Source organism: Thamnophis elegans, chromosome Z, assembly GCF_009769535.1.
Source record: "Thamnophis elegans isolate rThaEle1 chromosome Z, rThaEle1.pri, whole genome shotgun sequence".
Classification (NCBI taxonomy): domain Eukaryota; kingdom Metazoa; phylum Chordata; class Lepidosauria; order Squamata; family Colubridae; genus Thamnophis; species Thamnophis elegans.
In genome coordinates this window covers 2700938-2713630 of record NC_045558.1, presented here as the reverse complement: position 1 = coordinate 2713630, position 12693 = coordinate 2700938, and the positions used below count along the sequence as shown (strand labels likewise).

The 12693-nt window shown below is 47.5% G+C and overlaps 1 protein-coding gene across 1 annotated transcript; it reads left to right on the top strand.

Annotated features, from left to right (window-relative positions):
* The first annotated feature begins 5260 nt into the window (after nucleotides 1–5260).
* LOC116522639 (cathelicidin-related peptide Oh-Cath-like) lies at nucleotides 5261–10534 on the top strand. The gene is made up of 4 exons (XM_032237646.1): nucleotides 5261–5446; nucleotides 7190–7297; nucleotides 7669–7833; nucleotides 10427–10534. Exons 1-4 carry the CDS (start codon nucleotides 5261–5263, stop codon nucleotides 10532–10534), a joined length of 567 nt encoding a protein of 188 aa, XP_032093537.1.
* The last annotated feature ends 2159 nt before the right edge of the window (nucleotides 10535–12693 follow it).

Below are 12693 nucleotides of genomic sequence, written 5' to 3'. Positions count from 1 at the left end.
AGACCCTCTACCATTCCAAGCAAATGATTGTCCAATCTCCTCTTAAAAACCTCCAGGGATGGAGCACCCACAAGTTCTGGTGGCGAACTGTTCCACTGGTTAATTGTGGAAACAATTAACCAGTGGAATGAAGAATGAAGATCAGCACCACAACCACCGTTGCTGTTAGTTGTCTCAGGCACAACAAAGGGTGCCAAAGGCAGCAGATTTTGCTCCAGATTGTTGAAGGAGGAACAAAAGTCTCTCCTACTCTGAGGTTACGTCTTGGCACAGATCCCTGACCCCTTCTGAGAGACGCAAATAGAGTTCATTGTAATTGCGCCAGCCAACCCCTCCTGCGTCGGCCTACCAGGCGCAGGAATTGCTTCCTTGTCCCTCACTTCCTGATTGGCCCTGAACATGGAAGATAGAACGTAGAACATCACTGTTGGAAGGGACCTTGGAGGTTTTCTAGTCCAGCCCTCTGCGGAAGCATGGAAGGCTTTAAAGGACAGATAAGGAGCGCGGGTGGGTAGGCACTCTGGAGCACCATACCGGGACGGTACCCGGTGCTCCGGGCAGGCTCTGGTATGCCCGTACTGGGGCGTACCTCCTGCAACCCACCACTGATCTCAGTGTGGGTTGCAGGCGGTACGCCCTGGTACGGGCGTACCGGTGCCTGCCCGGAACACCAGGTACCGTTTCGGTATGATGCTCTGAAGGGCCCACTCGCTCGCCTGAGCTCCTTACCTGTATTTGAGTTCTTTGGCGCTTCCGCATACACGATAGAAGAATACAGTGCCTGTGTGACGCTCCGCCAAGCAGCTGGAGTGTCATGGAGGCATCGTGGTGGCATCGTGGAGGTAAGGATGCATGTGAGTGTGCATGTGGGGGATACCGGGCCCCATTGCACCGTACTAGTTACAATGGGATCTGGGACCCACCACTGATATACATACATACATACATACATACATACATACATACATACATACAAACATACATATATATGTATTGTGTGTGTATGTATGTGTATAGTGTCACGATATATATATATATATATATATATATATATATATATATATATATATATATATATATATATATATGTACATACCTACCTACCTACCTACATACATACATACATACATGTGTATGTGTGTGTTGTATTTGTGCTGATAAATAAATAAAGGGAGACTAGTATAGATCTATTTCAAGCTATTTAGCTCTCATCAGCTAACCACACCCTTATTGGGATTTGAACCTGTGCTGTATTGCATTTTAGGCAGATGTGTTAACCACTAAGCCACAAGGTCCTCCTCCTTTATCAGCTGAGCTTCCTCCCATATTTGGGCATACCAGGGGTTGCAACACTAAATACAGATAAATAGATAGATAGATAGATAGATAGATAGATAGATAGATAGATAGATAGATAGATAGATAGATAGATAGATAGATATTGTGTCACAACCCCTGGTATGCCCAAATTTGGGAGGAAGCATACTGTTTCCTTTCTATCGGCTCATCACAAAAGACCATCCAGACAGAAAGCCAATATTTTTTACTGTTGCCTTTGTTACATTTGTGTTGCATTTGTGCTGATAAATAAATAAAGGGAGACTCGTATAGAGCTATTTCAAGCTATTTAGCTCTCATCAGCTAGCCATACCCTTGCTGGGATTACATATTAAGCAGTTGTGTTAACCACTAAGCCACAAGGTTCTCCTCCTTTATCAGCTGAGCCAGGGAAATAGGTATGTATTTTGTGTCACAACCCTTGGTATTCCCAAATAGGATTTCTGCAAAACCTCCACTAATGGAGCATCCACAACTTCTGGTTGCAAGATCTTCCGCTGATGAAGAGAGTGGGGAAGTTGTCCATTTATTTTCCGAAACACCCGAAGGCAAGACAGGGGCCAACATATGAAAACTAATCCAGGAGAGAAGCAACCCAAAATTAAGGAGGAACTTCCTAACAGTGAGAACCATCAATCCGTGGAACAGAAGTTGCCTCCAGAAGTTGTGGGGGCTTCATCACTGGAAGTTTTCAAGAAGAGACTCAGCTGACATCTGTCCTCAATGGCAGAGACCAGAAAAGGCAAACCTTTTTCACTTCGGGTCCCAAAAGCACATGTGCCCAACCCCATAATTTAATGCACCCCCCATGCTGCCCTGTGCATATGAGCACATCTTTCTTGGAGCCTGGTGAGGGTGAAAACGCCCCCTTCCCAGGCCCTCCGGAGGCCAGAAACGGCCCATTTTCTGACTTCTGATGGGCCTGTTAGGTCCGTTTTTCCCCCTCCCCAGATCTTGATTCTCTCCCTCTGTTGATGCAGCCTAAACCTGTGTTGGCTTTTTGGCAGCTGCTGCCCACGGCTGGCTCCTATTTAAGGGATTGTCCCCTAATTCTGTTTTGAGGGGAGGCAACAGAATTTCATTTTTAATGTGGGCCGGTGTGCTCACAATAAAAAAAAGACAATAAAGCTTATTTTATATCTATCTTATATCATCTTATCTTCTTCTTTTGTCCTGTCTTACTTTATCCTACTCTACCTTATCATCAGAATAGAGTTGGAAGAGACCTTGGAGGTCTTCTAGTCCACCTCCTTGCTCAGACAGGAGATGGTTAGAGAATCGTAGAGTTGGAAGGGACCTTGGAGGTCTTCTAGTCCACCTCCTTGCTCAGACAGGAGATGGTTAGAGAATCGTAAAGTTGGAAGGGACCTTGGAGGTCTTCTAGTCCACCTCCTTGCTCAGACAGGAGATGGTTAGAGAATCGTAGAGTTGGAAGAGACCTTGGAGGTCTTCTAGTCCACCTCCTTGCTCAGACAGGAGATGGTTAGAGAATCGTAGAGTTGGAAGGGACCTTGGAGGTCTTCTAGTCCACCTCCTTGCTCAGACAGGAGATGGTTAGAGAATCGTAGAGTTGGAAGGGACCTTGGAGGTCTTCTAGTCCACCTCCTTGCTCAGACAGGAGATGGTTAGAGAATCGTAGAGTTGGAAGGGACCTTGGAGGTCTTCTAGTCCACCTCCTTGCTCAGACAGGAGATGGTTAGAGAATCGTAGAGTTGGAAGGGACCTTGGAGGTCTTCTAGTCCACCTCCTTGCTCAGACAGGAAATGGTTAGAGAATCGTAGAGTTGGAAGGGACCTTGGAGGTCTTCTAGTCCACCTCCTTGCTCAGACAGGAGATGGTTAGAGAATCGTAGAGTTGGAAGAGAGCTTGGAGGTCTTCTAGTCCACCTCCTTGCTCAGACAGGAGATGGTTAGAGAATCGTAGAGTTGGAAGGACCTTGGAGGTCTTCTAGTCCAGCCCCCAGTTCTAACAGGAGATCCTTACAGAATCATAGAAGAACAGGAATGAGAGGGACTTTGGAGGTCGCCTAGCCCAACTCTCTACTCAAGCAGGAGACCCTTGCAGAAAGAATGACAGAGGAGGAGACCTCGGAGGTCATCTAATCCAGGGGTCTCCAACCTTGGCAGCTTTAAGACTTGTGGACTTCAGCTCCCAGAATTCAACTCCCTGGCTGAGGAATTCTGGGAATTGAAGTCCACAAGTCTTAAAAGTTGCCAAGGTTGGAGACCCCTGGACTACTCCAACCCCCTGCTCAAGCAGGAGACCCTATATCATTTCAGACAATTGCGTTTAATCGATCGATTGAGTGAGTGATTGATTAGGTGCCCTCAAGTCTTTGTTGAGTCTTAGCCAACACCCTTGATGGTGTTTCTCCATGGACTTTTGTTCCATTTAATCCATTTTTGTAGCCACCTATAGCCACAACTTTGGGCAGCTAACCAAGTTAAACACAACAAAACCAACTCCCATCACAGCACAACACACACCCTGAAGGACAACAACAGGCACAATAATGCCATAGCTACCAACACACAGCCTTGTTTTTGTTTTGATTTTTTTAAAAAACTATCTTCATTGTTTCTATAAATAACACGAAGCACCAAATATATCTCAGATCCTTTTCTATTTCCCCCACAGTTGCAATTTTGTGAGGAAGGGAGGGAGGGAGGGAGGGAGAGAGAGAGATAGAGAGAGAGGGAGAGAGATGGACCGAAGTCACCCGGCCTTTCATGCCAAAGTGGAAACTAGAACTCACAGTCTCCTGATGACTGGCCCATAGCAACGTAGCAGGCTTTCATGTTTAAGGCAGGAGGAGAACTGACTTCCTCCTGGTGATTGGCCCAAAATCACCCAGCTGGCTTTCATGCCTAAAGTGGGACTAGAACTCACCGTCTCCTGGTGTCCCATCAAAGTCACCCAGCCAATTTTCATGCCAAACCTCAAACTAGAACTCACAGTCTCCTGGCTATTCATTCATAGTAATTGAGCAAGCTCTCATGCCTAAAGCAGGACTGGAATTCATCATCCCTTGTTGATGGCCCAAAGTCAACCAGCCAAAAGAGAAACTAGAACTCAGCGTCTCCTGGTGATTGGCCCAGTCACTCATATTGCTTTCATGCCTAAGGCGGGACTAGAATTCACTGTCTCCTGGTGTCACGTCAAAGTCACCCAGCTAATTTTCATACCAAATATGAAACCAGAATTCACTATCTCTTAGTGTTTAGCCCATAGTAACTCAGCAGGCTTTTATGTCTAAGGCGGGACTAGAATTCACTGTCTCCTGATGTCACGTCAAAGTCACCCAGCCCGTTTTCAAACCAAATATGAAACTAGAATTCACTATCTCTTAGTGTTTGGACCATAGTAACTCAGCAGGCTTTCACGCCTAAGGCAGGACTAGAATTCACTGTCTCCTGGTTTTTCGGCCTGCACCTTCACCCCTCCACCAAAATGCCTCATTTATATCCCAGTTTGGGGGACGTGTTTTTTTTTCTGGACTGCTACTCGACATTTCACAACTCTAACACAAAGACGGGAGATCCTGGGCAAGATTATTTAAGGTCTCCTACTCTGAGGTTACACCTTGGCACCCATCCCCTAACCCTCCTGAATGGAAAGAAACGAAGGTGGCCGTAATCTACCTCCACCACCTTCTATGGGTCTGCCAGGTGTGGCACCTGTTCCTTTGTCCCGCAGTTTCCCACCTGAACAAAACAGTTTTCGATCGGCCCTCCTTTGTCTCAGCCTTCCCACCTCCCCAAAGTGTCAAATTGTGCAGGAAACGACCTCAGGAAAATTCAGTGTGGGAAACCCCTGGCCATCCACCAGCGAGTGGACAACTTGAGCATCCAGCACATAAAAGGAGAAAGCTTGGTCCTGAGGGCCACATCGGCTGTGGAGCTCCTTAGTGGAAGAAGGAAGGATGGACGGGTTCTTCTGGAAGATCTGGCTGGCGGTTGGAGCTCTCACAATCGGTGGGACCTCCTCACTTCCACGCAAACCGCTGACGTATGACAAGGCCGTGGAGCTTGGCGTGGCTATCTACAATAGCAAAGCAGGAGAAGACTCCCTCTACCGTCTCCTGGAGGCTGTTCCTCAGCCTGAGTGGGTACGTACTCTGCAGTTCAGGTCCGCGATGGACTTGGTCCTGTCCTGTTTAGAACTTTTTGTAGAGTAGACCCATCCCTTGTGGGAAGGAGTCCAGAGGGGCAACTGAAAAAGAGGGTCCACCGACAAATGCGTGCTCGACAAAAGCGCACGCTCGACAAAAGCGCGCGCTGACAAGAGCGCGCCGACAGAAGCGCGCTCTAAACCTAACCCTAAAGGTAACTCTAACCCTAACCCTGAACCTAACCCTAACCCTAACCCTTACCCTAACCCTAACCCTAAAGGTAACTCTAAACCTAACCCTAAATCTAACCCTAAACATAACCCTAACCCTTACCCTAACCCTAACCTAACCCTGAACCTAACCCTAACCCTAACCCTAACCCTTACCCTAACCCTTACCCCTTACCCCAACCCTTACCCTAACCCTTACCCTAACCCTTACCCTAACCCTTACCCTAACCCTAACCCTTACCCTAACCCTAACCCTTACCCTAACCCTTACCATAACCCTTACCCTAACCCTTACCCTAACCCTTACCATAACCCTTACCCTAACCCTTACCCTAACCCTTACCCTAACCCTAACCCTAACCCTAACCCTAACCCTAACCCTTACCCTAACCCTTACCCTAACCCTTACCCTAACCCTAACCCTAACCCTTACCCTTACCCTAACCCTTACCCTAACCCTTACCCTAACCCTTACCCTAACCCTTACCCTTACCCTAACCCTTACCCTAACCCTAACCCTTACCCTTACCCTAACCCTTACCCTAACCCTTACCCTAACCCTTACCCTAACCCTTACCCTAACCCTTACCATAACCCTTACCCTAACCCTTACCCTAACCCTTACCCTAACCCTAACCCTAACCCTTACCCTAACCCTTACTCTTACCCTTACCCTAACCTTTACCCTAACCCTAACCCTAACCCTAACCCTAACCCTAAATCTAACCCTAACCCTAACCCTAACCCTTACTCTAACCCTAACCCTAACCCTAAATCTAACCCTAACCCTAACCCTAACCCTAACCCTAACCCTTACCTTAACCGTAATTGCACCTCTGTCGGTGCTCTTTTGTCGGCGCGCCTTTGTGGGCGCCCTGTCGACATTGCGGTTTTATCGCCATGGTTTTGTTGGCACGCTGTTGTTGGGCGCGCATTTGTGGAGTCACGGAAAAGGAGAGTCCAACCCATGAGCTGTGGACCTCCAAGGCAGAAGAGCTAATGATGGAAGGGAGCTTCTGGAAGACATTGATGATGGTTGGGGACGCTTTCAAACACACAAGAGTGTGGGATCCCTTCACTTCTACACAAACCACTGACCCATGACAAGGCTGTGGGCCTTGCAGTGACCACCTACAATAGCAAAGCAGGAGAAGACCGTATATACCAACTTGTGGAGGCTCCAGATTGGGTACATACTTCTCAGTTCAGGTCCATTGTGGGCTTGTTTAGAGCCTTTTGTAGAGAAGATCCCCGAGGGACAGCAGTGAGCTAGTGAAAAGAAAAAGGGTGGATCCATCCATCTTCTTCTCCTATCATGGAGATCTTGAAGAGCATCTACGGTCAATCAGGATGATGGGCATGGATTCCAGAACTTGTATGGGCTCTACTCTGTAGCCACATTCTGGTGGGCTCCATCAAGAGTCATTCCACATAGTTCCAAGGTAAGGTGGGAGGAAGGTCAGGTGGCCTCCACGCTAATCATCTGCTTGACTTGAGTGTCTTCCTTCAGGATACCAGGACTGAAAGCAATCAAGAGCTGAACTTCACCATGAAGGAGACGGTGTGTCCAGTGGAAGACGAACATCCCTTGGAGGAATGCGACTTCCAAGAAAATGGGGTGAGTTGGCGGATGCCAACCTCGACTGGTGATGTTTCGAGGCCATGGGGCATCCGTAAGATCGTCTGGACAGAAATGAACCTGGACTCCATCCCCAATGAGTTGGAGAAAAAGCATATCTGAGGCTGTATCTTTCTCTTCTACCTCTGTCTTGGGTCTCTTCTCTGTTCTCCAACTCAACACTTAGTCGGATAGAGAAGGGATCACAACACCTGAACCCTTCAACGATTGTTTCTGTCCCTCTAAGGAGATTGAGGCAGAGGTTATCTAATGAAGGACACGGTTGAAGCAACCTCTGGGGCAAAGCAGGTGGTGGAAATTCTAGGAGATAGACACCTTGATTCTTTCCGTGTTTCCTTTTCTCTACGCAGGTGGTCAGACAATGCAGAAGCTACTACTTCTTCGAGGAGAGGCCCCCGGTGATTGTACTCACCTGTGTAACTGTGGATGGGCTGGGGGAGAAGAAGAGAGAAGAGGAGGAGAAGAAGGAAGAAGGGAAGGAAGCAGAGGAGAAGCAGGAGGAGAAGGAGGAGAAGGTAAGAACTCAGTGTGATGATGCATGGGGCCTCCTGCCATGAGCCTGAAACCTAGAAGGAGGGTTGAACCATTTGGAAGGGGGAGGAGACCCCGTCTCAGCTGAGGTCCTACATTTGCCACATCTTTTAGAGAGGAGATTCCACCTCAATGGCATCTCCCAAGCTTTAGCTCCTCCTGAACCAGCCCAATGTTGAGATATGGTGGAAACATAAGTCATTTCTGGAAACCATAGAAATTTGTAGCTCAGAGCTGAACTGACAAGTCGTTGGTGCTCTCCAAGCTTGGTGGGTTTCTTCCAGATGTTTCATGACCCAACTAGGGAACGTCATCAGGGATAAAAAGGAGGGAGGGTTTGAAGGGAGGAGGAGGAGGAGGAAGCAGAAGAGGAGGATTTGGAAGGGAAGGAGGAAGACTGTGGGGTCCTTGGTGCTCTCTGAGCTTGGTGGCTTTCTTCCAGATGTTTCATGACCCAACTAGGGAACATCATCAGTGCTAGAAGGTAGGGAGGGTTTGAAAGTAGGAGGAGGAGGAGGAGGAGGAAGCAGAAGAGGAGGATTTGGAAGGGAAGGAGGAAGACTGTGGGGCCCATGATGCTCTCTGAGCTTGGGCGAGTTCTTCCAGATGTTTCATGACCCAACTAGGGAACATCATCAGTGCTAGAAGGTAGGGAGGGTTTGAAAGTAGGAGGAGGAGGAGGAGGAAGCAGAAGAGGAGGATTTGGAAGGGAAGGAGGAAGACTGTGGGGTCCTTGGTGCTCTCTGAGCTTCATGGCTTTCTTCCCGATGTTTCATGACCCAACTAGGGAACATCCTCAGTGCTAGAAGGGAGGGAGGGTTTGAAAGGAGGAGGAGAAAAGAGAAGGAGGATGAAGAGGAGAAGGTAAGAAGGTGATTTGATGGATGCAATCTTGTTCTGATGAGATCTAAACCTAGAAGGAAAAGTAGAACCATTTGCAAGGGTAGGAGACCCCATCTCACCTGAGATCCTGCGTTTGCCGCAGGTTTCAGAGGAATATAGGTACATAGATAGATATAAGACGTATTGTATAGAAATAAGTACACTGAAAGAGCAATATGCATAGAAGAAATATAACTATAAATTACCATATTTGTAGATGAAATGTGTGGGTATACATGTAGAGCATAATGGAGGCTTACTGATGTGGAAATGTTGCAAAGATGATGTTTGGGTTTAAAAAAATGGGGGGAAAAACCTGTTTAATAAAAACATTTTTTTTTAAAAAAAGAGAGAGAAACGCAGGTTTAAACTGGAGTTTGCTGAGAAGGGGTTGGGGGTGGGCAGAGGTGGGTTTTACATATTTTTTACCACCGGGTTTGCCATGCAGTGAAAATGTGAGCAGGCGCATGTGTGTGGCCTTCCGTGCATGCACTTTGCTCACACGTGTGGCTTGCATGCATGAGGCCTGGCTTAGAAAATGTGGTTAAATAGTATAGCAATAGCAGTTAGACTTATATACCGCTTCATAGGGCTTTCAGCCCTCTCTAAGCGGTTTACAGAGTCAGCATATCGCCCCCAACAACAATCTGGGTTCTCATTTCACCCACCTCGGAAGGATGGAAGGCTGAGTCAACCCTGAGCCGGTGAGATTTGAACCGCTGCAGATAGCAGTCTGCTGAAGTGGCCTGCAGTGCTGCACTCTAACCACAGCGCCACCTCGGCTCTCTGCAGGTCACCCCTACCGGTATGCCAGAACCGGGCCGAACCGGCTGAATACCACTACTGGTAGGGAGCTTCAGGGAGGAGATTCTGCCCACTTCTGGGGCACAGGGGACGATGGGTGGGAGTGTAGCTCAAATGTTTCACCTTTCAGCTTGAGTTCTAGTCCTGCCAAAGCCAGTTGCGCGACTTCGGGCCAATCACCAGGAAATGGTGAGTTCTAGTCCTGCCTTAGGCATGGAAGCAGACTGGGTGTCTTTGGACCAATCACCAAGAGACAGTGAGTTCTAGTTCTGCCTTATGCACAAAAGCTGACCAGGTGATCTTGGGCCAATCACCAGGAAATGGTGAGTTCTTGTCCTTGTCCGAGGTGGCGCAGTGGTTAGGGTGCAGTACTGCAGGCCACTTCAGCTGACAGTTATCTGCAGTTCAGCGGTTCAAATCTCACCGGCTCAAAGGTTGACTCAGCCTTCCATCCTTCCGAGGTGGGTGAAATGAGGACCCAGACTGTGAGGGCGATATGCTGACTCTGTAAACCGCTTAGAGAGGGCTGAAAGCCCTATGAAGCGGTATATAAGTCTAACTGCTATTGCTATTGCTATTACTATGAAACTGGCTGGGTGTCTGTGGGTCAACCACCAGGAGACGGGGAGTTCTAGACAACTTGTAACTCTGTTCACGGCTTCTTTAGGGCGAAAAGAGTAGTAAAGAAAAGCAGAAAGGAGAGGAAATTTGATCTTAAAAATCTAGAATAAAGCGGAGGAAACAGAATGGGGGAAGAAGGGAAAAGCAGGGGAGAATCTGAGCAGGGAAGCAGAAAGGGGAAGGGGCTGGAGGGACACCCCCCCCCAGGGGGAGGGCAGTCATTGGGGACCCAACCCTGACCCCCATCCTTCTCCTCCTCTCTAGGGTCAGCCCAGGAGGGTCAAGAGATTCAAGAAATTTTTCAATAAGATCAAGAAGGGAGTCAAGAAAATCATCAAGAAAACCACAGTGGTCCTTGGTGCCCATTTCCGCTGGTAACCGATGAGGATCCAGAATGTCTCCGATCTCTGATCCCAGAAGAATTTCCATCATGGGGAAAAGATGGGGATCCCCTGCTTCTCCTTCCTAAACCTACATTGAAAAACTAACACAATTTGGGCTGGCTAAATGATTAAATTACAATTTCCCCAGATTGGTTGTACATGGTTTTGTGGCCCGTCACTGGCCAAGCAGAGTTGGCAAAAGATTCGGAAAGTGAGGAGGTTGGGGAGGAACCTGGGCCAGTCCTGGAGTCTGGGGAAGGCTCTGATGAGGGCTCTGTGTCGGAGGCAGAGAGGGGGCCAAGACAGTCTGACAGTTATCAACTGCCTTCGGAGTCACACATCAGTGAGACAGAAAAACAGCTGGAGCCTGTTCCCAGTGTGCGCATGCGCAGAGCTGCCAGACAAAGGGAACAGCTAAAGAACAGGGGTTGACTTGGGAGTAAGGCCACAGGTGGACGGTGAATGGCCCCTCCCAAAAGGAATAAAAGAGGATCGAAAGGAGAGTGGAGTTTGCAGGAGACAATTAGTTCACTTAATTGGTTCGTGACTCTCCAAGGCTCCTGGCCAAGTTCTGCAGATCTCAGCCTGGCAGCTCTCCAAGCCAGATAAGGTCTGTGACTGTAAATCCTCCCTCGAAAGACTTTGCTAGATGTGAAGGAGCAGAATTCACAGGAAATTAATAAAAGGGTTTTTTGTCGGGACCAGGAGTTTCCTTCAGGCTCTCGGGAAGCCTCGGTCAGAACACCCTGCATTTTATAAGCGCAATTGATCAACCCACAAAGTCATAACTCCGAGGTGATCTTGGAGAATCCAAACCCAGAGCTAGTCCTCAACTTATGATGATTAATTTAGTGACCCAGTTATGTCAGCACTGGGAAAAAAGTGATTTATGGCCCTTTTTTTTCACATTTCCAGGGCTTCTGCGGTCCCATGTAGCAATTGTCTCACACAGCTAGGCCTTGAATTAGAATGGTCTGTTTAGTGACCGTTCAAAGCTACAACGCCATAGAAAAAAATGACTTAGGACTGTTTTTCACACTTACGACCGTCGTGGCACCCCCACGGTCATGTGATAAAAATTCAGAAGCATGGCAGCTGACTCGTATTTACGACGGTGTGACAGGGTCCCGGAGTCAAGTGATCATGGGGAAGCCAGATTCACTTAACGACCGTGTGACCAACTTAACAACTGCAGGGATTCACTTAACTGAGGCAAGGAAGGCTGTGGGCAAAACTCCTTTAATGGCTGTTTAATTTAGGAAGAGAAATTTTGGGCTCAGTTGAAGTCGTAAGTTGAGGACTACCTGTATTATGGCCAGCAGAAGAGGCGAGTTAGGGAAAGAAGTCGAAGGAAATGGGGAAATTGGCAGAAATATTTGTAAGGCCGCTTTTAAAAAATGTAAATAAATTCTGAACAGAACGTGTCTTTCCTTTGTAAAAAAAACAACCCCAACTTTTGTTCATGGCGAAAGAGGTTTTTACATCCTTCCTCTAATTTGTTCCCCATTTCTCTTGTTTGACTTCTATTTCAACAGTTTCTGTTCCTTTATTCCCAATTCGTTCCCCTTCATGAGATTTTTATGTAGATTGCAGTACAGATGTGCCTCGAGTTACAACAATCCATTTAGCGACCGTTTGAAGTTACCACGTCCCAGGAAAAAAGGAATTTATGAGTGTTTTTCACACTTATGACCATCGCTTCATCCCTGCGGTCGATAGTCAGACATTTGACAACTGGCTCACATTTATGACGGTTGCGGATTCCCACGTGATCCCATTTTGTGCCCTTCCGACATGCAAACTCTTGGAATTCATTGTGGGAATGCAACGCAACAACTACAGTAGAATTCAGCCAGCGGATGGCAGTGTTTAAAGTTGGGCTCTATGGTATATACTCTATGCTCTTTTGTGCTAACTAGAGCTTCTTCTTTCCTGTTACAGTTAAACGGTTGAGCAGTAAAGCACATGGTGACTGTACTCTTTCTCTGCTCTTTGGTTAAAACAGAATCTCCAACACAAAGTCAACGGGAAAGCCCGATTCACTTAACAACCGTGTTACTAGACTTAGAGTTAGAATAACTTTAATCCTATTTTGAACGTAGACTAACCGGCATACATTGAAATGAAATTTCGTTGCCTACAGCTCTCAAAGGG

Excerpts from the sequence above, each read along its gene's own strand:
- LOC116522639 (XM_032237646.1), top strand. The coding sequence starts at position 5,261 with ATGGACGGGTTCTTCTGGAAGATCTGGCTGGCGGTTGGAGCTCTCACA. Across the intron at positions 5,447-7,189 it reads CTGTTCCTCAGCCTGAGTGG|GATACCAGGACTGAAAGCAA; the intron begins GTACGTACTCTG and ends GTCTTCCTTCAG. Across the intron at positions 7,298-7,668 it reads GCGACTTCCAAGAAAATGGG|GTGGTCAGACAATGCAGAAG; the intron begins GTGAGTTGGCGG and ends TTCTCTACGCAG.